This window comes from Drosophila teissieri, chromosome X (assembly GCF_016746235.2).
Source record: "Drosophila teissieri strain GT53w chromosome X, Prin_Dtei_1.1, whole genome shotgun sequence".
Classification (NCBI taxonomy): Eukaryota; Metazoa; Arthropoda; class Insecta; order Diptera; family Drosophilidae; genus Drosophila; species Drosophila teissieri.
The window spans coordinates 888,028-910,534 of record NC_053034.1 but is presented as its reverse complement, the minus strand read 5'-3'; the positions used below and the strand labels follow the sequence as shown (position 1 = coordinate 910,534).

The 22,507-nt window shown below is 49.6% G+C and overlaps 2 protein-coding genes across 3 annotated transcripts; both read right to left on the bottom strand.

Moving 5' to 3' along the window:
• Positions 1-4,924: 4,924 nt before the first annotated feature.
• Positions 4,925-22,428, bottom strand: LOC122625072 (chymotrypsin inhibitor Ani s 6). Of its 2 annotated transcripts, none has more exons than XM_043804937.1 (5): positions 22,124-22,428; positions 21,682-22,048; positions 21,513-21,620; positions 21,341-21,451; positions 4,925-5,070 (listed from the first exon to the last, which is right to left on the bottom strand). In XM_043804937.1, the coding sequence occupies exons 1-2, from the start codon at positions 22,317-22,319 to the stop codon at positions 21,846-21,848; spliced, it is 399 nt and encodes a 132-aa protein (XP_043660872.1). In that variant the 5' UTR covers positions 22,320-22,428; the 3' UTR covers positions 4,925-5,070; positions 21,341-21,451; positions 21,513-21,620; positions 21,682-21,845. The 2 variants fall into 2 exon arrangements, with proteins under 2 accessions (XP_043660872.1, XP_043660873.1); XM_043804938.1 differs by having other exon boundaries at positions 4,925-5,066.
• LOC122625070 (27 kDa hemolymph protein) lies at positions 16,134-17,282 on the bottom strand. Its single transcript, XM_043804935.1, has one exon. The coding sequence runs from the start codon at positions 17,249-17,251 to the stop codon at positions 16,274-16,276; it is 978 nt and encodes a 325-aa protein (XP_043660870.1). The 5' UTR covers positions 17,252-17,282; the 3' UTR covers positions 16,134-16,273.
• Positions 22,429-22,507: the final 79 nt, after the last annotated feature.

Genomic DNA, 22,507 nt, shown 5'->3' with positions numbered 1-22,507 from the left:
CCGCTCCTAGCTACCAGCTACCCGGAAAAAAAAATGGGAATTCGAAATGCGGCAAACTAATTAAAATTCCTATTCCCAAAGCTATTCCGTGGCACATGCGTTCCATTCATAATGCAAGCGCATAAATCCGCGAATAAAGAGCGCTGCTTAAAAATGAAAATCCGCAATTACACGACAGCCCCAGGTGATGATGTTGCAACTCCGAAACCGCATAGAATTCATACCCTGCGGTCGGCCAGTTCAGTAGTCGGTCGTCGTCTGGTTGATTTTTCGGTTGGCCCTCCGCCCGAAAGTCTGCTTTCTATTCCGTGTTCCGCGCAATTTCCGTGTATTTCCGTGTATTCCTTGTCCCAACTGTGTCCATGCTCTCGGACATTCGTCGTCCGGTCAGCTGGATGAATTTGTATTTCGTTACCTTGCCGCGGAACCAGGTCGAAACATCCCGCACCTGACTGACTGAAGACTGACTGGCCACCAGTCAACCCAACCCAAAGGCCATTGTCACTGAAGCGGTGACAATGCACTGGAAAACACTCCTGTGACTTACGTTCTAGGAGCAAGTCATACGTATAACATAACATACACATTATGTTAATCCGTCCATATTCACCTTTACATCAATAATCTATGTTAAAATAATTTGTTTTTAATTAATTAACATCTTTATTTAATATTATTCAGGAACAGGTCAATTAAAGCCTTTAACCTAAATGTTGTCTTAAGTAAATAATCTCTTAATTATAAAATATAATTTGTTTTCATCTTAATATATAGGAATAGGTCAAATTTCGAGTAGTGAGGTTTCAGGTAAATAATATATTCATACTAACATCTTAGAAGCAGCCCAAAATGTCTTCTTTTGAGCCTGCGAATTGGGATAGCCCCCTGTAATCTCCGGGCGAGACGATTACGGTGGGCGAAAAAATCCTAGTAGGTAGCCAACGATCCCTTTTTTTGCCTAAAATAGAGATGCCCGCGTGTAACAGATTTCTTGTCACGCTCCCAACAACCACATGGGATATTTTAATTATGTCGTGATTGTCGTGCAAATTTCGTGAAAAACGCGTGAAGCACCAAGTGCACAATGTGACTGAGCATCTCTGATCTGCCTTCAGTGGTAAAGTAACGGTTTACTCCTGTAAGCTTGTCAAGGGGCGCCTGAAAGCATGAAAGGGATGGCCATCATGGAAATATCAGCTAGTTGTCTCATTCTATGATACCTGCTGCCACCTTCTGCGATTTCTGTTCGCCTGGTGTGCGAAACGAAAAACTGGCCGATTTAGCAGCGAAAATGATTCCCGGGCGGCTGAAATTTTAAAGAAATTCAAGAGATTTCCGATTTTAAATACCAGGCGAACAAAAATCCTAGTAGGTAGCCAACGATCCCTTTTTTTGCCTAAAATAGAGATGCCCGCGTGTAACAGATTTTTTGTCACGCTCCCAACAACCACATAGGATATTTTAATTATGTCGTGATTGTCGTGCAAATTTCGTGAAAAACGCGTGAAGCACCAAGTGCACAATGTGACTGAGCATCTCTGATCTGCCTTCAGTGGTAAAGTAACGGTTTAAGCTTGTCAAGGGGCGCCTGAAAGCATGAAAGGGATGGCCATCATGGAAATATCAGCTAGTTGTCTCATTCTATGATACCTGCTGCCACCTGACGCCACCTTCTGCGATTTCTGTTCGCCTGGTGTGCGAAACGAAAAACTGGCCGATTTAGCAGCGAAAATGATTCCCGGGCGGCTGAAATTTTAAAGAAATTCAAGAGATTTCCGATTTTAAATACCAGGCGAACAAAAATCCTAGTAGGTAGCCAACTATCCCTTTTTTTGCCTAAAATAGATATGCCCGCGTGTAACAGATTTTTTGTCACGCTCCCAACAACCACATAGGATATTTTAATTATGTCGTGATTGTCGTGCAAATTTCGTGAAAAACGCGTGAAGCACCAAGTGCACAATGTGACTGAGCATCTCTGATCTGCCTTCAGTGGTAAAGTAACGGTTTAAGCTTGTCAAGGGGCGCCTGAAAGCATGAAAGGGATGGCCATCATGGAAATATCAGCTAGTTGTCTCATTCTATGATACCTGCTGCCACCTGACGCCACCTTCTGCGATTTCTGTTCGCCTGGTGTGCGAAACGAAAAACTGGCCGATTTAGCAGCGAAAATGATTCCCGGGCGGCTGAAATTTTAAAGAAATTCAAGAGATTTCCGATTTTAAATACCAGGCGAACAAAAATCCTAGTAGGTAGCCAACGATCCCTTTTTTTGCCTAAAATAGAGATGCCCGCGTGTAACAGATTTTTTGTCACGCTCCCAACAACCACATAGGATATTTTAATTATGTCGTGATTGTCGTGCAAATTTCGTGAAAAACGCGTGAAGCACCAAGTGCACAATGTGACTGAGCATCTCTGATCTGCCTTCAGTGGTAAAGTAACGGTTTAAGCTTGTCAAGGGGCGCCTGAAAGCATGAAAGGGATGGCCATCATGGAAATATCAGCTAGTTGTCTCATTCTATGATACCTGCTGCCACCTTCTGCGATTTCTGTTCGCCTGGTGTGCGAAACGAAAAACTGGCCGATTTAGCAGCGAAAATGATTCCCGGGCGGCTGAAATTTTAAAGAAATTCAAGAGATTTCCGATTTTAAATACCAGGCGAACAAAAATCCTAGTAGGTAGCCAACGATCCCTTTTTTTGCCTAAAATAGAGATGCCCGCGTGTAACAGATTTTTTGTCACGCTCCCAACAACCACATAGGATATTTTAATTATGTCGTGATTGTCGTGCAAATTTCGTGAAAAACGCGTGAGGCACCAAGTGCACAATGTGACTGAGCATCTCTGATCTGCCTTCAGTGGTAAAGTAACGGTTTAAGCTTGTCAAGGGGCGCCTGAAAGCATGAAAGGGATGGCCATCATGGAAATATCAGCTAGTTGTCTCATTCTATGATACCTGCTGCCACCTTCTGCGATTTCTGTTCGCCTGGTGTGCGAAACGAAAAACTGGCCGATTTAGCAGCGAAAATGATTCCCGGGCGGCTGAAATTTTAAAGAAATTCAAGAGATTTCCGATTTTAAATACCAGGCGAACAAAAATCCTAGTAGGTAGCCAACGATCCCTTTTTTTGCCTAAAATAGAGATGCCCGCGTGTAACAGATTTTTTGTCACGCTCCCAACAACCACATAGGATATTTTAATTATGTCGTGATTGTCGTGCAAATTTCGTGAAAAACGCGTGAAGCACCAAGTGCACAATGTGACTGAGCATCTCTGATCTGCCTTCAGTGGTAAAGTAACGGTTTAAGCTTGTCAAGGGGCGCCTGAAAGCATGAAAGGGATGGCCATCATGGAAATATCAGCTAGTTGTCTCATTCTATGATACCTGCTGCCACCTTCTGCGATTTCTGTTCGCCTGGTGTGCGAAACGAAAAACTGGCCGATTTAGCAGCGAAAATGATTCCCGGGCGGCTGAAATTTTAAAGAAATTCAAGAGATTTCCGATTTTAAATACCAGGCGAACAAAAATCCTAGTAGGTAGCCAACGATCCCTTTTTTTGCCTAAAATAGATATGCCCGCGTGTAACAGATTTTTTGTCACGCTCCCAACAACCACATAGGATATTTTAATTATGTCGTGATTGTCGTGCAAATTTCGTGAAAAACGCGTGAAGCACCAAGTGCACAATGTGACTGAGCATCTCTGATCTGCCTTCAGTGGTAAAGTAACGGTTTAAGCTTGTCAAGGGGCGCCTGAAAGCATGAAAGGGATGGCCATCATGGAAATATCAGCTAGTTGTCTCATTCTATGATACCTGCTGCCACCTGACGCCACCTTCTGCGATTTCTGTTCGCCTGGTGTGCGAAACGAAAAACTGGCCGATTTAGCAGCGAAAATGATTCCCGGGCGGCTGAAATTTTAAAGAAATTCAAGAGATTTCCGATTTTAAATACCAGGCGAACAAAAATCCTAGTAGGTAGCCAACTATCCCTTTTTTTGCCTAAAATAGATATGCCCGCGTGTAACAGATTTTTTGTCACGCTCCCAACAACCACATAGGATATTTTAATTATGTCGTGATTGTCGTGCAAATTTCGTGAAAAACGCGTGAAGCACCAAGTGCACAATGTGACTGAGCATCTCTGATCTGCCTTCAGTGGTAAAGTAACGGTTTAAGCTTGTCAAGGGGCGCCTGAAAGCATGAAAGGGATGGCCATCATGGAAATATCAGCTAGTTGTCTCATTCTATGATACCTGCTGCCACCTGATGACACCTTCTGAGATTTCTGTTCGCCTGGTATCTGGGATCCCAAAAAGTGGCAATTTGACTGGGAAAAATGATGCCGGGTCGGAAATTTTGTGCGAGATTTGTGAATTCTCGGTGGCTTAACACCAGGCGAACATAAATTTGTGTAGGGGGCAGGCTGACATGATCGTTGCCTGCTGACTGGAAAAAGTGTAGGGCGGTCCTTATGAAAAAACTAACGGTTATCCCTCCAATGCTGGCTTTCTATTGGTCTAATGGCGAATGGAGAAATCGAAAGGGCAGCCATCATGAAAAAGGGCGGCCATCATGCAAGAGGATCAGCTGTTTTAATTAAAATTTAAGCGACCAGCTGCCACTTTCTACGGATTCTGTTCGCCTGGTGTCTGAAACCCAAAACTTGTGCCATTCGGCAGTGTTTGTCGCTTCGGAAACGAGGGGAATTGGCCACTTTTCAATTTCGAAGTACCAGGCGAACAGAAATGGCAGGAGGTGGTTGCACCAAATGAATATCCATCACCTCCCAAAAGTAGGCAATATGTTTTGTTGAATGTGCTGCCTAAAAGTATGCTACACAATAAATGAGCATTCGACCGACCTAGGCCAGATGAAAACCAGAAATCAAACCACTGCATACTTTTATATGCGCTTGAATTAATTTATACAAAGTATTTTATTTCTTGTCTAAAACGCTTATACTACAAAAGAACATTTAGGAACATGTTTTGGAATATAATTTTAGATTATGTGGAGTACTCTCTTTCCATGGGGCAAGGTCAGTCGTGGCGTATATCGTCTTTCTAGAAGAAATTAATGGTATAATTAATATTTTTAACAAATAAAATTCTTAATTAACAGTGGAGGGACTATAAACACATATGCACATATTTTCCCATATTCCTTATTTGATATATGTATTTTTACCAGTGTATCCGTAATGCCGAATGCAACAGAATCTGCACAGCAATCTCAATTTGAATTTGAATGCAGATGGCGTTTGATTTTTGGCTAGCCTAATTATGTTCGTCTCTGCCGCGTGCTCTTGTGCCTTTTACCATTCACCCCCCCTCACACACACATTCACAAACACGCACAGTTGCAATTGTGCTGGTGTGTGCGTGCAAGATTGGCAAACCAAACAGGAAATGCTAATTACATGTAAGTGTACACAGCACAGCACAGCGCATGAGTGTTTGCGTGAGCGGAAGTGTGTGTGTGTGGGCCACTTTCACTCTCCCCCTCCCCCCGCAGCCGCCGCACGCCCAGCCACGCCCCTTCTTCGCCCCTATTCCGCCCACGGGTAGCAAAGTCGCCCGATTGCCGGCTCATGCAATATTATTGCTCGCAATCTAATTAACCGCACAGCGAGACCAGCGCACCCAGCACCCACAGGACCCACAGGACCGCCCGCCCACACATTCACCTGGCCAATATTTGCGCCAACTGGTCATATCAAAATGGCCACACACACACCAGCGCTTGCACACCTACACATACCCACACACACACAATGGAAATTATACGCTTAATTGAGAACGGAATTCAGCGCTAATTCAATTCGCTTCCGCCTCCACCACCACCTCCATCTCCATCTCTATTTGCCCGCAATCCTGCCCTGACTTTTGGCAGCTCTTCTGGGCAGCCAAGCAGCCACAGTACGCAGCTTAGGCAGTCATGAGAAGGCTACTCAAAAATGTTGCGCACAGCTGGCTTAATCATTTAAAGCCATCTTTGCAACTTTAAGTACTAGTGTGGCAGCTTCCTTGTGGCGCTCCTATGAACTCCAACTATCGCAGTCTGCAGCTCCAATGACACACTTCCTTTGGCTACATCCACCATTTACCATTTACCATCCGCCATTGCAGTATACCACTCACACTGGCAGCCTTCGCAGCAGGGTCCCCAGATCCAGATCCAGATCCTGTGCTCCTTTTCTCGCCCGCCCTGTCGATTAGTCAATTATAGACAAATGGCCTGGGAGTTGCGAGCGCGGTACAATGTAAACAAGCCATCAATAGCAGCAGAAGTGCAGGCGAACGAACGGCTGGGGAAAGTGCGGAGAAAGGGCGAAACGGAGAACGGGAGAATCGGAGAACGGGAGAATGGGAGAATGGGAGAAGGGGAGTCCGGCTGACAGGGGAGAAAGCTCAGCAAGCGGCCTGGTTGAGATAAAAGAATTATGCATAGGCAACAGCAGGGGCGCAGGAGCGCAGGGAACGGGAAGGGTAGTCCAACAGGGTCCAACACAAAGGCGAGAAAGGAGCCACGGGCCGGTCCGGGTCCGGAATCAGCGGGGATGTGGGGATGGGGGAAGGGGGGCTGGGCGAGAGGAAACCACAAGCCACACAGAGAAATTGAAAAAAAGAAATGCGAAAAACAGCAGCAAGCCAAAGAAAAAAGCTGCCCACTGCAGGGAAAACGGATGCCCGTGATGTCGAGAAGTGGCAAGCGGAAAACTAGTCAGAGAAAAACAGAGAAACAAGCGATCATTTTCGAGGCTCTTTAATGGCCAAGTCCCAGCAGACCTCATTTTAATGGGGAAGCGAAAGCACAGGCCTTAAGTGCTTCATTGCCATTCCAAAATCGCAGTATAAGCTGCACAACAGCAAATAACTCATGGGATGTGCCACCAAAAGACCTTGGCATTAAAGGCTGGCTGTTGGCTATGGTTTCGCCACGACCTTCAATCAAAAGCTCTATTTATAGGAAAACCCACTATTTTCTCCCTGTGGCGGGCAAACACCTGCAAAGCACACAAATGCAGACAGTCCCAGTCCAGTGGGGCGGGAAAAGGGGTATATAGGGGGCGATAAGTGATGGGTATGGCGGGAGTGGCCAGAATGCCACCCCCTCCTCGCCGGAAAGCCAAGCACAAGACACAAGACACAAAACGGAAATCGGAAAACGCAGCAAGACAAAAGGCGAGCGTTGAAGCCAGAAGAGATGAGAGAGTCCCTCGCAGGACTAGGCGGCTAAAGGGGCCGAGGAGGGGGCGGCATGCCATTTGTTTCAAGACGCAAATGGGGCGAGGTCCGTGGCGGGGAAACTAAACAAAAGTTGTCCGTAACAGGGCCACACGGACACGAGCTCCGGACAACACGAGCAGGAGCAACACTTTAATAGTTCCGATACTGCGACTTCGCAATGCTCCTGTAAACTAGTGATATTGGTGTCGCTTGAATGGAGCAAAAACTTGCTCGCAGACCTGTGTATCTCCGACTTCAAGGGAGGTCTAAAAGCGTATAATATCACTGACAACTTGGCTCCCAGCAGAGATATTTTCCAGTTCGTGACAGTCAACGCATAGACCTGGCATAGAGAGGTACAGATTTACAGAATCGAGGACTATGCCGCCTCCACATGCCTCATCTCAACTTCCTTTGTGCGCCTGTCAGCTGCGGCCAGGGGTTTTAAATTTAAGCAGACTTCTGGGCGATCGCAGCCACACGATTTCCGCCAAGTGCCAACTGCCAAGTGCCAAGTGCCAGCTGGGAAATGGGAAATGGAAAATGGCAACGGGCATCGAGCAACGGGTAACGGGAAAGAAGGATGCCCTGTTGTTCCAAATCATCCTTTTTAGCCCATATCCTGGCCATGATGCTGCCAATTGCCAATCGCCAATCGGCATGCAAACAAAGGCAACAAAAGCGAGTTAATTGGGTAAAATGCTCGGCGGAAATTGAAAGCAAAAGCATAGCAGCACGCATGGGTGGCGAAAAGGGGGTTGCAGGGGCAAGCAGAGGTCAAAGGGGCAGGCGAAATGCAATAAATATCTAAATTTCCCCTGTTGCCGCCAGGCCATTATTTATCGATTTATGCAAATTTGCAGCGAACATTTTATCAATAAACAATAATAAATTAAAATCAACAATCAGTGGACTAAACAATCGCCGGCATCGTCGTCTCTTTTCCGCACAACGCACTCTCTCTTTCTGTGTTTTTTTTCTTGCTTTTTCGGGTGGACGGGCATTGCGGTCACTGTCCAAATTGAAAACGAAATTTATAAATGCAAATTGTCAACGCCACCGAAAGCCAGCAGAGGAGCCAAAAATGCATAGCATTTTCCCACGAACATATATCTGGATAAGTACTTACGAAGCATGCATATAGATGTGCATATATGTACATATGTATATCCATACCATATACATATATATGTCTGCTATATGGACAAATTTATGCCAGCGAAAATGTTTGTTGCTCGCAATCAAAAACGAAAGCTGCGAGCGGGGAAAAAGAGCACAAGGATACCCCGAATGGAGAACGGAGAATGGAGAGTGAAGAATGCCAGGTTCTTTTCGGCAGTGGGAAAGTGCGCTGCCCAGTGGGAAATTCGATGGCGATGATTGAGATGAAAATCCCCGCCCTGCGGACACAAATAATTACTATGCCTGGAGATGTGTGCACACTGCTGCGAAGCGCTGCCAGCTGCTTAGCCTGCGGACATGCACACACTGGATGCAGTATGCAGTGCAGCCGCAAGAGCGAGCACTGTTTTTGCACAATTTTAATTTGAATTTTATTATCAGCCATGTTGGATGGTGGCTGGTGGATGGATTTACAATGCAATTAGCCTTGCTGGAGAGTTAATGGCATCAAAAAATGCAATTTGAATTTAAATCGAATCGATGGGATTGCCGTAACTTAATAAGTTGCGAAGCTGCACAAGATACCAGAAGATGGGAAAGTTCGACAAGTCGAATAAAGTATTGTGTTTCTTGGGGTTTGTAATTCAGCGGGCACCTTATAGAGCCATCGGGAGCTAACTTCATTGGACGCCGTCTCGCCCTGCCCCGCCCCTCCATCCGCCTCCTGCCGCTCACCTGGCTCGCACCACACCCAACACTGCCCACGTCCCCCATCTCCCGCAGCGTGACCACCTCTGACCGGAGCTATTTTTGCATACTTTTGTGCGACGCGCAAACAATTTGCATTTTCCATTTTCCATTTCAGCGTCAAATGAAATGCGCCCGACTGGCCGGCAGCTCCGGATGCGGCTGCTCCCCTCTCCTCGGTGGAGTGGCCCACTCCCAACTCCCAACTGCCATTCAGCACAACCAGGAGCTGCACCGATGATTTATTGCACTTTTGACGCTATTGATATTTTATTTGTTTGCGCCGAAGTCATTTAGTGCGCGCCACACGCCACGCGTGCCAGCTCGATGGGATTGCAAGCTCTGTGCATTCACAGCAAAAGACTAAGCTCCTGTCACACTCATGCTCGACTGCCGTAGTACCTTTAAGCCACGCCCACACATCTCATGTCCTTTGCCCCAAGTGAACGTCTTAATTGCAGCGTTGACCAAGTCAAACGACATGCGTCTGTGAAAAGTATTTAAATACATTTGGGGAGGCGCCTTTGCGCCCGCTGAAGCTTAGCTAACGCATAATTTAACTGAGAGCTGGCGCTGAGTCTTCAGTTGGCGCACAAAGACCTCCGAGGACTCCAAGGACTCGCAGGCCGAGACTTGGTCCTTTTCTGCTCCTGATCCTGGAACTGTTAAATGCCAGCCAGGCAGCCAGTCAGCCAGGGGCGGCAAGGATGTGCTGAAGGTGCTGAACGGGGGCTTGCTCTTCAATCCGACACGACTTGAGACAAGTGCCCCACGGCCCTCTCGCTTTTTATCCTTTTGCTGCTAGTCTCTGCTCTCTGCTCTCCAGTCTCTTCTCTCTACTTAGGTGTCGTGCAGCTGCCATTCCCATGCATATATATGCGTATAAAGGCTGTGTGCATGTGGCATATATCTGAGATCCGAGTATCCGAGTATCTGAGTAGTTTCGTGAGCTATTTGCACTGGCAGCTATTTGGCAAGCGCCGCACATAGACAGACACTCGCCACTCGGCACTCGGTACTCAGTAGTCAGTAGTCACTACTCAGTACTCAGTATTCGGTACTCGGTGGCAAAGTGAAAAAACGAGGACCATTTGGCATTTGGGCACTTTCCGGGCCAGGAGCTCTGCACAAATGCATTTGCTTATTAGTCCCGCCTCTGCCGCTGCCTCAGTTTACGTTTATATTTGAATTATATTCGGCTGGCTTCGCAGGGCGCTTTCCACCTGGCAAACGGAAGTGGAAATGGAAATGGCCAATGGCAAATGGCAAATGATTGGAGCAGTAAAAGGCGCCAAAGCAGCGCGTGACCTCTGACACAATGCCATTGTTATTCCGGGCCGAACCTCGAACCCCGAACCTCGTACCTCGAACATCGAACCTTCGACCGCAGCTACAGCGAAAAGCAATTAAAGCAGGACAACTTTTCAGATGCCTCGATGCCTCCTCCTGCGAGTCACTCAGTCAGTGGGCGATGCCCAGCGATGCCAGGATGTGCCAGGATGTGGCGGGAGGAGTCTGGATGACGCTGGTCACGCGGGTTAGGGACGTCGCATCAGCCAGTTTGACTGGCAATCGAGGCGAGTGACAAGTGGCATGGCGACCGAAAAAACGAATGAATTGGAAGCCTTTCAATAAATTCCAGTTTCCATTTTTCATTTTTCCCCTTCTATCTTTTTTGTGGCACGCTTTTCCCCCCTCTTGCTTCCCCCTCTCTACTTTCCCCTTGCCCCCTTACACTTTCTGCGGGCTCTCCACACTTGACAACAATTTATGAGACCACCGTTGCCATCCAACTAATTGAAAAACTAAGCCTGCCAGTTAAGCCAAGCCAAAGTTTTCCCTCGAATTCCCCCACCGGAAACGGAAACACTCACACTCACACACACGCAGGAGTAAGGGGCGCGCGCGGGGGGAAGCTGTGGCAGTGGCAGTGGCACATGCAAACAAAACCCCAAAATGTTGCACTTAATTGCAACTATTGGAAACTTGGTCCTAATCCGGCTCCTGCAGCCAAATTGGTTTATTTTCTTGCCAAATTCTTGGAACACGTCCTCCGCAGAGCAAATAATGTGGGAATCCTTGTGCTGGGGTGCACAAAGTTCCTGGCCACACACCCAAACACACGCACACACACAATCAGGCGGAGCTGTCGCAACAATTCTGTCAATTTATGCATATCAAGCATCTTTGTTTGGTCCTTGCTTTCGGCGAGTGGGGGCGACTTCGAAAAATAGTAAATAGTGCTCCACTGATTGAGCAATTATGGAAATTGACATTTTATCTGCTCATAATGCGGTTTAATTGAAGCCGCCCACACCCACACGCCGCCTGCCTCGAATCGGGTCTAGATTCCCTGTGCCTCCACATCCCCTTTCATCTCGGGCGGACTTACTCTGCTGCTGCTGCTGCTGCTGCTGATGCTGATTGGCCCTAATTGACTCCTGGGCGTGGTGCCTGAGTGAGGAATCGATACCTTTGACTCCAAACACAGTGTGCGAGGACTGCCCAGCCGCACTGTGTGCTACTCAACTAATCGAACGATAAGTTACGAGCATAGCATCGTCCCTAATGTGATCAAAATGTAGATCGAAAGTAATCACAGGACACTTTGATACCCATTGAATGCGAGCATGAGCTACTTCAACTCGAACCAAGGACACCAATTGCGCTTTCACGTGGAGCTGCAGCAGATGGACCTTTTTTAGTTGACCCTGTTCAGTGAGCTGCATGCTGAGAGGCACCCTGCTGAAAGCGGCATGCTGAATATGGCCCTGAATACCGTGATATACCCTGTACTGCGCGCAAAGGAGCCACGGAAATGCCAGTGTGTTTACAGTTTACAGTTTCGCAATTTAAAGCGAAAATCGCTGACGCAGCGTGTGTGACAGCAGCAGCAGCAGCAGCAGCAGCATCAGCAGCAGCGGCAGCCGCAGACCCCCGCACTCCCCCGCTGGACGTGGAGTGTCTTTGCATAATTTTTAGACAACCGCACGAGGGCGACTTTAATGTCATCAGCGGTTTTGGCCGCATTCCTCCGCAGCGCAGCCGCCACAGAGAGCCGAAAGCCCGAACGCCGAAATGCCGACGACTTGCGACAGCTGTCAGCGGATTTAATGCGCAGTTTTAATCAAATTTACATCAGGCTAGTTAGGATGGTTAGGATAGTTACTCCAGTTAGGCTAGTTACGCCAGTTACTCTGGTTAGACGCGCTATTCTCGCATGCGAGTGGCAAACTGGGAGCATGCGGCCCTTTAAGGGACACCGAACATGCAAATTGAGGAGAGAACAGCCTTAAGCACTTGATGAAACAATCACCTTTGTGCGTCCAGATGGCTAAACATCGAAGAGTGTTTGCAGTGCTGAAGGACATGAACCGATTAGACTTTGCTCCCAAAGGGGGAAAGAGTGCAATTCTGGGGATTCTGGGGAAAAAAGTGAGGGAAAAAGCGTTTGGTCTTGGCGAAGAAGGGATATGTTACAAGAAAGATGTACAAATTGCATTGGTTGCATGCCCCCCACCCAACACCGCCGACTTTGTGGCGCTCTGAGACATAGGAGTTTCTCTAAATCTCTAGCTTCCCCTTCTTCCGCACCCCCGTCGCACTTTCTCCGGCGTGAGCAGAGGTGTTTGCAGAGAAAGTTTCGCCGACATCTTAATTTCTCACTTGTAAATTGAGCTGCGCCAGCAACCGCAAATTAGACCCCAAAGTATACGTACTTGTGGATGCCAAATATTCCCCGGAGTTCTCCTGCGGTTCACCCCTTTCCTTCAGCCACCGCTCACACCACCACACACATGCACACTTGCACGCACGCACACGCATTGGCACACACACATTCATGCGTAAAACCAACATGAGCACAGAAGACAGAGGACGGAGGACAGCGGACGGAGCGGAGCGGAGGAGAGGAGAAAGGTGAAAGTCAAGGAGACAAAGCACACTGGAGAGTGTTGCAAACTTGAAGTGGAAAGCCTGAAGAGGGGTGAAGCGGGGAGGGGGAAGGGGGGAGGCGAAGAGCCCCATGGCAATTAAATGAAAGTGCGTGGGAATGTGGGAAGTGGGCGGGGTGCCTGGATTCCTTTATCGACTCCTTCGACATGGCGACAGCTGGCCCAATTGAATTCAAAATCAATTAGTCGCAGCATTTGGTGGCTAATTGAAGGCTGCAGCTGTTGGCGGTTTTACTATTTACTATTGATATACACAACATTAGGTCGCATGGCAAGCACACAAGAAAAGCATCCCGGAGATGAGATCACTGGGAACAGTGTCATCCATCCAGGTTATCAAGCTTCATTGCAGTGGATTTTGCCAGTTTCCATGCCGATGTCCGCTACAGTGGAGTTCAGATACAGTAAAGTCTCTGCAAGCGTGCACGCATCCTGCCCCCAGTTGACCCCTTTAACCCCTTTAAACCCCCTTAAACCCCCTTAACCCCCTTAACCCCCTTAACCCCCTTTAACCGCTTTTGAGCGCTCACATCACCCCTAAACAAAGATGCATTCAATCTGTCAGCAGCTCCAACTGCAGCTGCAGTTTCCCCATGGGCTCGTGTCTGCGCTTTCCCTGCAACCCTTTCAACGCCCCTGCCCCGCACTTCCCCCCTTCCCCCTCCCAACCCCCACCCCTCTGCGCGCTTTTCACACCGCCCCACGTAGCCAAACATTTGCAAATGAGCGTTGAAGCGTGGAACACCAGCAGCCCCCGCCGCCGCCTCCGCCTCAGGTGGAAACTCCACCCGTCTCTCCTCCACTCTTTCCCCCTTTATCCGCTTCCCCCCTTTCCAAGCTTTTCCATTTCCCAGCGAAAGGGAGGGGCAGTCGGCATGGAAAACGCGTGCACAATTAGAGATAGTTGCGGTGGCAGTGGCAGTGGCAGCTTTGGCCGGGCCGAAATTGAAATATTTAATTAAATTTGACAGGTGCAGCGGCAGGCGGCACTTCTTCTCTTTGTCTTGCGCCGCATTTGCTTTCTTAATTTCTTAATTCCTTAGTTTTCCGCACTGAATGAAGGCTGAATGAATGAAAGTGGGTCATTTTGGAAGGGGAAATTGAAATTAGCCATAGACCGCACACCACAACTCGCATTTGACTGAGATGCACAAATGTATATACAAGAGATATGCACAAAGATCACAGTTTGCGTTGCAGCACTACAGGGTATGCCACTTGCCACTTGGCTGCCCGCCCGCTGGACACCCTTCGCATTTATCTGCACCCAAATAGAGGGGCCAATAATTTGGCCAATGACGTGCAATTATTTGCCAGCCAACTTGCCGTGGCCCTTAGCCCCCGAACCCCTTAACCCCTCGGCGCCGCTGCTTTTTAGCAGTAGTTCGCGTGGCACGTACAAAGTTTGTCTGCTCCTTGCGAACTGCGAATCGCCGAATGTGAGAAATGCTGGGAGAGTGGAAAATGGCAGCGGGAAAGTCGCGAATGATTCATGGCCGCTGCAATTTAGCTGCCAACTTGCGAAAAGTACCGGAAACGCATTCATTTTCCGCATTTTTCACATCAATAATGGACTGCGGACGACGGAGGGGCGACTCACGACTCGCAACTCGCAACTTGCCACTCGCAACTTGCCACTCGCAACTTGGCGGACTTGGCGAACTGCAGTCCTAATTAAGTTTGCAACATTTATGACTTGTTAGCCGCGGACTGGCGACGGGTTAACTAGTCAAAGTCGCCGATAATCTGGCTGCGAATGGGTTAAGTGCTAATTGAAGGCAGGCAGGATGTGATTTTCAGGGATATAACTTATATACTCGAATACAAGTTCCAATATCGTGGAGCTATGGTTTAAATTATGCCCGGTACTTGGGAGGAATATCGCAAGGAGGGATTACCGAACTGAGCCAAACCAGAGCCCGTCTATTTCATTTCACGCTTCGTCTACCTTGAAACTGGCCTCCAGGAGCCAAGGATGAGTTTCTTGTCCTCAGTTTCCCCGTTTGCCAGTTGCTTGAAAAAAGTCGCCCCGGGCTGCAGTCGCCTGTGAAATGATGACAGTTGCGGTTTCACTTTTTGCCGTCCGGCCAAGACTTCCCCAAGTCGCCACAGTAAGCGGTGGAATGGGGCATGCCCCACTCACGGATGGTAACCGTGCCGTGGCTCAAGAGACTCGGCAGCTGAAGCTCGGCAATTGCTTGACCGATTTGTTACTTGGTCAGCCATCCTGAGTTGAACGTTTGGGCTGGTCCTCATCTGCAATTGAGGTACCAGAACCTAAACTGGAATTGCTCCCGCTCAACTCAGAGCATAAGCTAGAGTATTTCGGCGTTGTGACTCGACTTGAGACTAATGCCGTGTGATTCATATTAGTTGTTAGAGCGCAGAGAGACGCAGGAAGTGGGGGGCCATGAAATAGGACAGAATTCGTCGCAAATCAATTCGCTTATCTCGCTGCCACGTTTGAAACTGAGTCCAGCCACTGCTCCACTTCTCCCTCCTCCGTTCCCCCTTCTCCGTTCCCAGCTAAGCCCCATTTCTCCTACTTTCTCCCACTGTCTTCTCCCTCCTTCTCCCTCCTTTCCCCCCTTCCACCCAGTAAGGCCTTCCAGCCTGCAATCCCTTTGTCTTTGTCTTTGGCTCTGGCGATAAGAGACGCGTTCGAGTGACCCTTCAACCGGCGCGGCTTTAGCTTCTGCTTCAGCTTCTGCTGCTGCTGCTGCTGCTGCTCCGGATTGGGATTGGGATTGTGTTGCTCTGTATATTGCACAGTTTCGGTTGCCACAGCTGTAGCTTCTGTAGCTGCTGCTGTCCGATAAGCGCAATATGGTGCGACTGCACTGGGAGAAACGCCAGCCAAATGTGGTGATAACGATGTGGATTCCACCCACTTCTCGGCCACTGAAGTCGAGCCAGTTTCGCGCAGTGCAGCTGGCATGACCCCCGCCCCCGTTCATATTTCAGGCTTGTGTTTATGCAGCTTAACACCAGGGGCCCGCCGCCTTAACCCTCTTTCCGAAACCCACTGCCTGTCTGCCCAGTTGCCCAGTTGCCCGGAGTGGAAAAGGGAATCCGTTAAGCGGCTTACGCCGGGCGGCAGTCCGTCCCGTCCTGCTGCGGAGCAGGGACTCCACTCCGTTCCCGACTTTGCAAAGTTTATTAAACATAATTATAAAGTATCAAAAAAAAGAGGCCAGGGAGCGGCAAGGGCGCAGCTAGGAGAGTCGGGAGAGCAAAGTGGCCATTAGCAGGCTCGCAGCGGAGGTCCAGGTGAGATGCAGGGATGCGGATGATACAGATAATCCGGACGCGGCCTGGGAGCCACTGGTCAGGGGCAGGGCGCGGCGGTGCTGCTGCTTGACCCTGTCGATGTGGGGCTGGCAGGAGGACTCCTTCCGCACGTACCGGAACATGGACTCCACGATGTTGCTGGGCGTGATCGTGCGGCACTTCTCGAGCAGACTGACGGTGCACGTCTCGAAGGCGTAGAGATCGACGCACTGCTTCGGGCCCAGGACCAGCTGGGGCAGATCCCACTCCGGGCTGAACGCCTTGGGCAGGTAGCCGGCGAAGGAGGAGTTCAGGCAGTTGGCGATGCCGTCGCGACTCTGCTGCAGGCACTCGGGGCCCTCCTCGGCGATGAAGAGGGCGATCTGGTCGCCGTTCTTGTAGCAAATGAACTCCAGCAGCTTGTCCGTGATCCGCTGCAGCACCGCGTTGTGCGCCTTCTCGTCGGTGGTCAGGCAGGGCAGCAGGGCGTCGTTGAAGTTCTTGAGGCAGCTCTTGGCCTGCGGCAGGCGCAGGCAGTACTTCTCGAAGACCACGTCCAGGTCGCCCTTGGGACTCGCCTGCTCGATCTCCGCCTGGATCTCCGTCACGTTGGCCAGTCCGGAGAGGCATTCGACCAGCTGCAGGCCCGCCTCCTCGATGGACTTGCTCAGCGCGGTGCCGTTCACCGAGCCCTGCGGCAAATGGGCATTGGCCTTCTCGCACTTCGACTGCAGCAGCTTCTGGAAGTCCGCCAAGGTGACATTGGCGTTCTGCAGCCCCGGCGGCAGGTAGCTGGCCTTCAGCTGGTCCACGTCCACGTTCTCGAGCAGCGAGGGGTCCAGGGAACCAGCCAAGTCCACGGATCCAAGCACGGCGTGCACCGCGAAGGCCAGAAAAAGCGCACAAAGCGACCAGCTCGACATTCTCGCGCTGACTGGCTGCAAAGTGCGGAGAGCTGTAGCTCGCAGCCGTGGCTTCTTATCTCTGCTGTGTGGTGTGTGTGGAGTGTGTGTGGTGTGTGGTGTGGTGTGGTGTGGGCAGCACCACTATCTGCCGATCCGCTGGGGCGACGGAGGGGTCAATGTCTGAGATTACGGCGACCCACAAAGGCAATCTCGCGCCTAATTCGAGTACTCGTGTGTTTGTGTATCGGCAATCAGTCGGGGCAAACAGCCATCGAATCAGTATTCCGCATTGGAATGCCACATCCCAAGTGGCAGCAAACTGGAAGAAGCTCCATCGGTGGCAGACACTTATCGACGAAACTATCCACAAACTTTCCATTGCAGCAAGCACATACGTAAGGTGAACATCGAAGTTCCTTTGTCCATGTCCAGGGTGTGAAATTACACAGATTATAGCAGTTGCAATGGACTCGGCCAATCAAAGTCTCGGGGCTGTCTGGCCCAAAACGGCTTAAGTTGTGATTACTGATCGATTGTATTGATTACCGAAAACTGAATACTGAAAACTGAAAACACACATACACGTTGGACGATAAGCCTGGCTGCTGACACTTGACTGCAGTTCAAACAGGCCCTTTGATAATAACTTGAAGCTGACTTCGCTTCGTTATCAAGGGAGTTCATTTTGGGCACTTGGGGGAGGGGAAGCAAAGACTTTCTGAGTTGGAGAGTTGTGAGGTAGCCATGCAGAAGGCAATCTAACACTCGTTGGTGTGCAGATAAGCCCTATCGCCTATCGCCTAATGTTTAGTGAGCCTAATCGGATGGATTCATAATCGATTTAAGTAATTGCGATGTCGAGCTCTTTAACATTTAGCAGCTGCTGGCTGGCAGCATCTATTGGCTATTTATTGCTCCCCAAATCACTCGAAAGTGCGCATTAATACGCTTTCTTACACGCAGCAATCCTCATTCAAAGGTCCCCTGCCCCACTATGCGGGGCAGAAATATAGCAACACTTGCAGCCCCAGCAAAAAACAGCGACGCAACTAAAAACAGAAAACAGCAGCAGCGAACAGCGAACGGCGAGCAAGAAAGTAACAATTTATCTTCGTTTGTTGCGGAAGTTGCAAGCGCAATAAACAACATCGGAAGGGGGCGGGCGGCGGGAGGGGCGTGGCCAGCATAGGGCGCCTGGCACAGCGAATTTTCGGTTCAAAATTATACCGAAAATTGCAGTCAGCGGAGGGGTGAAAGCGGGGAAAGCGGGGAAAGTGGCGAGGGGGGGGAGGGAATTCAGTGCAAATTGAAATGAAGCGCGTGGCAGGGATTCCTAAAAAATGAGCACAATTAATTGCTGCTCACTGTTCCGCTGGTGGGCGTGGCGGGCAGGGGCAGCACTTAGGCGACAGGCGGTGGGCGTGGCAGCACTAGCTGGCTGCAATGAGCTGGCACTTCTGCATTTGTCCCAGGTAGCAGGGATCCCCAGTTGACTCGGGCTAATTAATCTATCAATTTCGTTCTAATTAAACAATTGCTTTCACTGCGCGTTTTATGAAGTGCCACGAAATGGTTGTTGTTGCCACTGAATCAATTTGGGCCGCAAATCTAATGTAAGCTGCTAAATCGCTGCATTTTAAATAAATGACACACGAAATCGGGCCATGCGGAGGGACACTTGTGGCACTTGCTGCTTGCGGGCGGCACAAGTGGGTGGCGCACTGCAGCGGATGTTTGGCCACCGCCTAATTGCAGCTTCCAATAAGCGGAGGGGTCAACGGAGTGGGGCGCGGGGAGGAGAAGCGGATGCCATTTGCCAATTGCTTTGCCATCGCTTCCGTTTCCGCTTTGCCGTTCGCTCATGTGTGTGTGCAATGCGATGCGATGCAATGCGATGCGTTTGTCCAATGATAATTAGCTTAAGGATATTTATTGCCGGCAGCAGGATCCCAAGCAAACGAACAAACGAACGAACGTTTCTCTGTCATGTGGACAGTTTCGACAGTGTCGCAATCAGGACATTTGTGCCTGAATTGCTAAATTTAAGTTGGAATTCCTTCCCCCCGACAGCTGAACGACTCGTGACTCAAGTTGTTATCAATGCGAGTGTACGGAAAGCTGATAAGTGCTCCAAGTTTCCCGGCCATAAATGGATTCACCACCCAGTTTCGGAGCGCGTTTTTGGGAGCCCAGTTGTGCGGCGCCCAGTGGCACAATTAAATCGAGTGCAGCCGCAAACACAATGAGAAATGCAGCGAGAGTTCAGTTTATCGAGTGCCAACTTTGGGCCTTGAGAGAGACTTTGGGCCACTTCGTGTCCCAGGAGCCACCATTCCCGCTCCATGGGAGACAACAGCAGAACAGTGGCGAAAGAAGTGCAATAAATACAACAAGCCGCAAACAAACTTTTGCCAGCCGCAGCAGCCGAAAGGGGCAACGGAATCCATTAGGCATTTAACATTTAGCATTTAACTCCAAACAAAGGGCTGTGCAATGGCAAGCATTTGTGGATCTGTGGATCGAATGCCGGAACAAGGATGCGCATAATATCAAGCCAAGATGGCTAAACTCCAATGTTAATAAAACACACTTCGAACTCAGACTGTGATATGTGTGGCTTGCCTTTGGCCCGCTCGAATATAGATACTTGGATGGATATTTGGGAGAGCAACGGAGGAATGTTTGGATAGCTGCTGGCCGGTCCCTTGGTTTGAGTACTCGACTGGAGGTCCCCGAGGAAGTGGGTCCTTCTGGCTGAAGGATAAATCTGTTAACCCTGAGCATAAGCCAATAAACAATGGTATGAGGAAAAGGGAGGGCGGCAAAAGGGTAGGGCACCCTCTTCAACTCCTTTTGTGGGTAATGCGAATTGGTTGACTGGCGCTTAGATAAAGTCAAATTATTCGTGCTCTGTTTGCTCGTGTTTGTTTGTTTTTCCTTCATGGTGTTTGTTTGTTTGTTTGTTTGCTTTCCCCGGGTTCCTGGCTCTCTACATTGCCAAAGAGAAACTCTTTCCTTCTGCCACGCACTCCTCACCTCACCTCACTTTACTTTTCGCCAGCTCGCATCCTTTGGAGCACTCGAGGATTGACTGACAGTCGCCGTGTTATTCTTGCTGCTGCCGATGATATCCTGCCGCAGGAGTTGGAATCAGCAATGCGAGGGCACACACTCGCACACACTCGCACACACACGTACACACTGCGTCGCGTGAGTCGATGATTTTTTACCGAACTTTTCACTTTGATTCCGTTTGAATTTCCGCAGGTCTGCACAGCAGGCGCTCCGCTCCTTTTTCCTTCTGATCACGGTGCGATGCGGGATTCAATGAATTTGAGCAATATTTCGCAGCGTCTTCGACAAACAAAAGGGACGCTGCGGTGCGGTGGCCATTGGTGGCACCCACGAACCCACTCACACACATGTTTGCATGGCAAATCCAAAACCCAACCAACATTTTGATACCCCCTCCCCTTTTACGCCTAGAAACCCGGGTCGTATAGGCATCGGGATTGGGACAGAACGTTGATAGCACTGAGCACCTGGTGGTTACCAATTCGAATGAATTCTATGCATTCTATGAAACTAACAAGTAGAAGTGGAGTTTCTGACCAGACGTGCAGTGCACGTACTTAAGCAAGGGTAGCCGATAGTCGAGTTGGGTTGCGTCCTTGTTTTTTGCCACACGCGCCGCTAAAATCGCACGGCGAACGCAGTGGCAGGGAAAGTGGGCGCGGTAGTTTCAAATGTTTGCTCATGTAAATCGAGCAGACCGCCCCGCCCACAGCTCCTCCCGCCCACTGGAGGGGAGTTTATTAACGTTTGGCACGGGCTCCCGCCAACATTTTCGACTCGATGACGGCAAACATTTGCATTTGCATTTACATCTCGCATTCAGCTTGCCGTTGTTGTCATCGGTGGCTCGCTTGCGCCACGCGGCTTAGGTGACGGCCATCGAGAGTCCGGCTCCCTGATATCCTGATCCCCCACCTGATTCCCACCGTCGGATTTCATCCTGCGATTGCCTACGGCTAGTGAGTGTGCTTTAAGCTCCCAGTTCCCACCAATATCGCTTACTTTCTAGAAGTACTACTGTTCAGCACTAACCTTACTTGACACAACCAGCTCGTCAGCCATTCAGAAGTCCGTCACTTAGCGGCATTCCAAGAAACGCACATTTACATTAACACTTTGTTCTCAGTTTTAACAATACACACGCTACAATAGAACAGAGTTAGCACACTTTGTACTTCGGCAGTGCTGAAACTCACACACTTACCACACGCAGCGCTTTCGATGGAGAGATAAGAACTCAGATTCAAGCTGACTCACTGATGGAGCTTGCTCTCTCTTGACTGCAATGACAGGTGGATCAAAAAGCCCGCAACTGGCACAACCAGAAATGAAAACATTAGCACCACCTGCGCAGCCTGGTCTTGCACGCTCACCAGAATCGAACCCGAAATGGCTGCTCCGTTTCCAGCCATGCGGTGGCCTCATTATCATTGTAAGCGCCATACACAATGCCATTGAGTTTTATTGTCTTGCCGTTGCCTCAGTGTTTCAGTATTTCAGTGATTCAGCTGCTTTTAATTAGTTATTGAGAGCCGACTCAGTTTCCATAGCCGCCTGCGCCGCACCGCCGAATGGGAATGCACGTGCCACCGGCGTTCCTGGCGAAGCCCTCGTTGCAGTAGCACGCATCGGGGCATCGGATGTGCCTGATCAGGCAGGGCTCTCCCAGCGTGGCACACTCCGTTTGGCAGTCGGGACCGCAGGTCAGATAGGTCTCGTTCTCCGGGCAATTGCGTGGCGCTAGGGAGTGTTAGAAGCTTGTTAAAGGGGCGTGGGCCAGGGACGGGGGCTTCTCCAGGGGAAGGATGCACTTACTGCTGGGCGTCCGGGTTGCGACGGCGAAGAGCAGGCAGCTACAGCCGATGATCAGCAGTGAAAAGTTCGAGCGGAGCATCGTCGAGACTTGCGGAGCAGCCAAAGTAAACTGAATCGATGAGCTCACTGCCACCGGACTTTTATAGCCACCCACTGTGCAGAGTGGGCAGGAAGGGTACACCGTGCTTCTGATCATTGGCGTATTGGCGCTGGGACTTGCGGATCGTACAGCTTGCACGGCTCATTAGTTTACTTTACACTTAGTCAACAGGACACAAAATACATTAAAATACAAATCAGCAATAAAGCATCGAACTCCTACATTTCGGACTTGCCCGCTCGAAGTGCAGAAGGGAAGTTGGGGTGCAAAATGCACGAATCGCT

What these genes read in the sequence shown, in the direction of transcription:
- LOC122625070 (XM_043804935.1), bottom strand. Translation starts at nt 17,251, where the DNA reads ATGTCGAGCTGGTCGCTTTGTGCGCTTTTTCTGGCCTTCGCGGTGCAC.
- LOC122625072 (XM_043804937.1), bottom strand. Translation starts at nt 22,319, where the DNA reads ATGATCAGAAGCACGGTGTACCCTTCCTGCCCACTCTGCACAGTGGGT. An exon ending in CGCAACCCGGACGCCCAGCA is followed by an intron (nt 22,049 to 22,123) that starts GTAAGTGCATCC and finishes AACACTCCCTAG; the next exon opens with CGCCACGCAATTGCCCGGAG.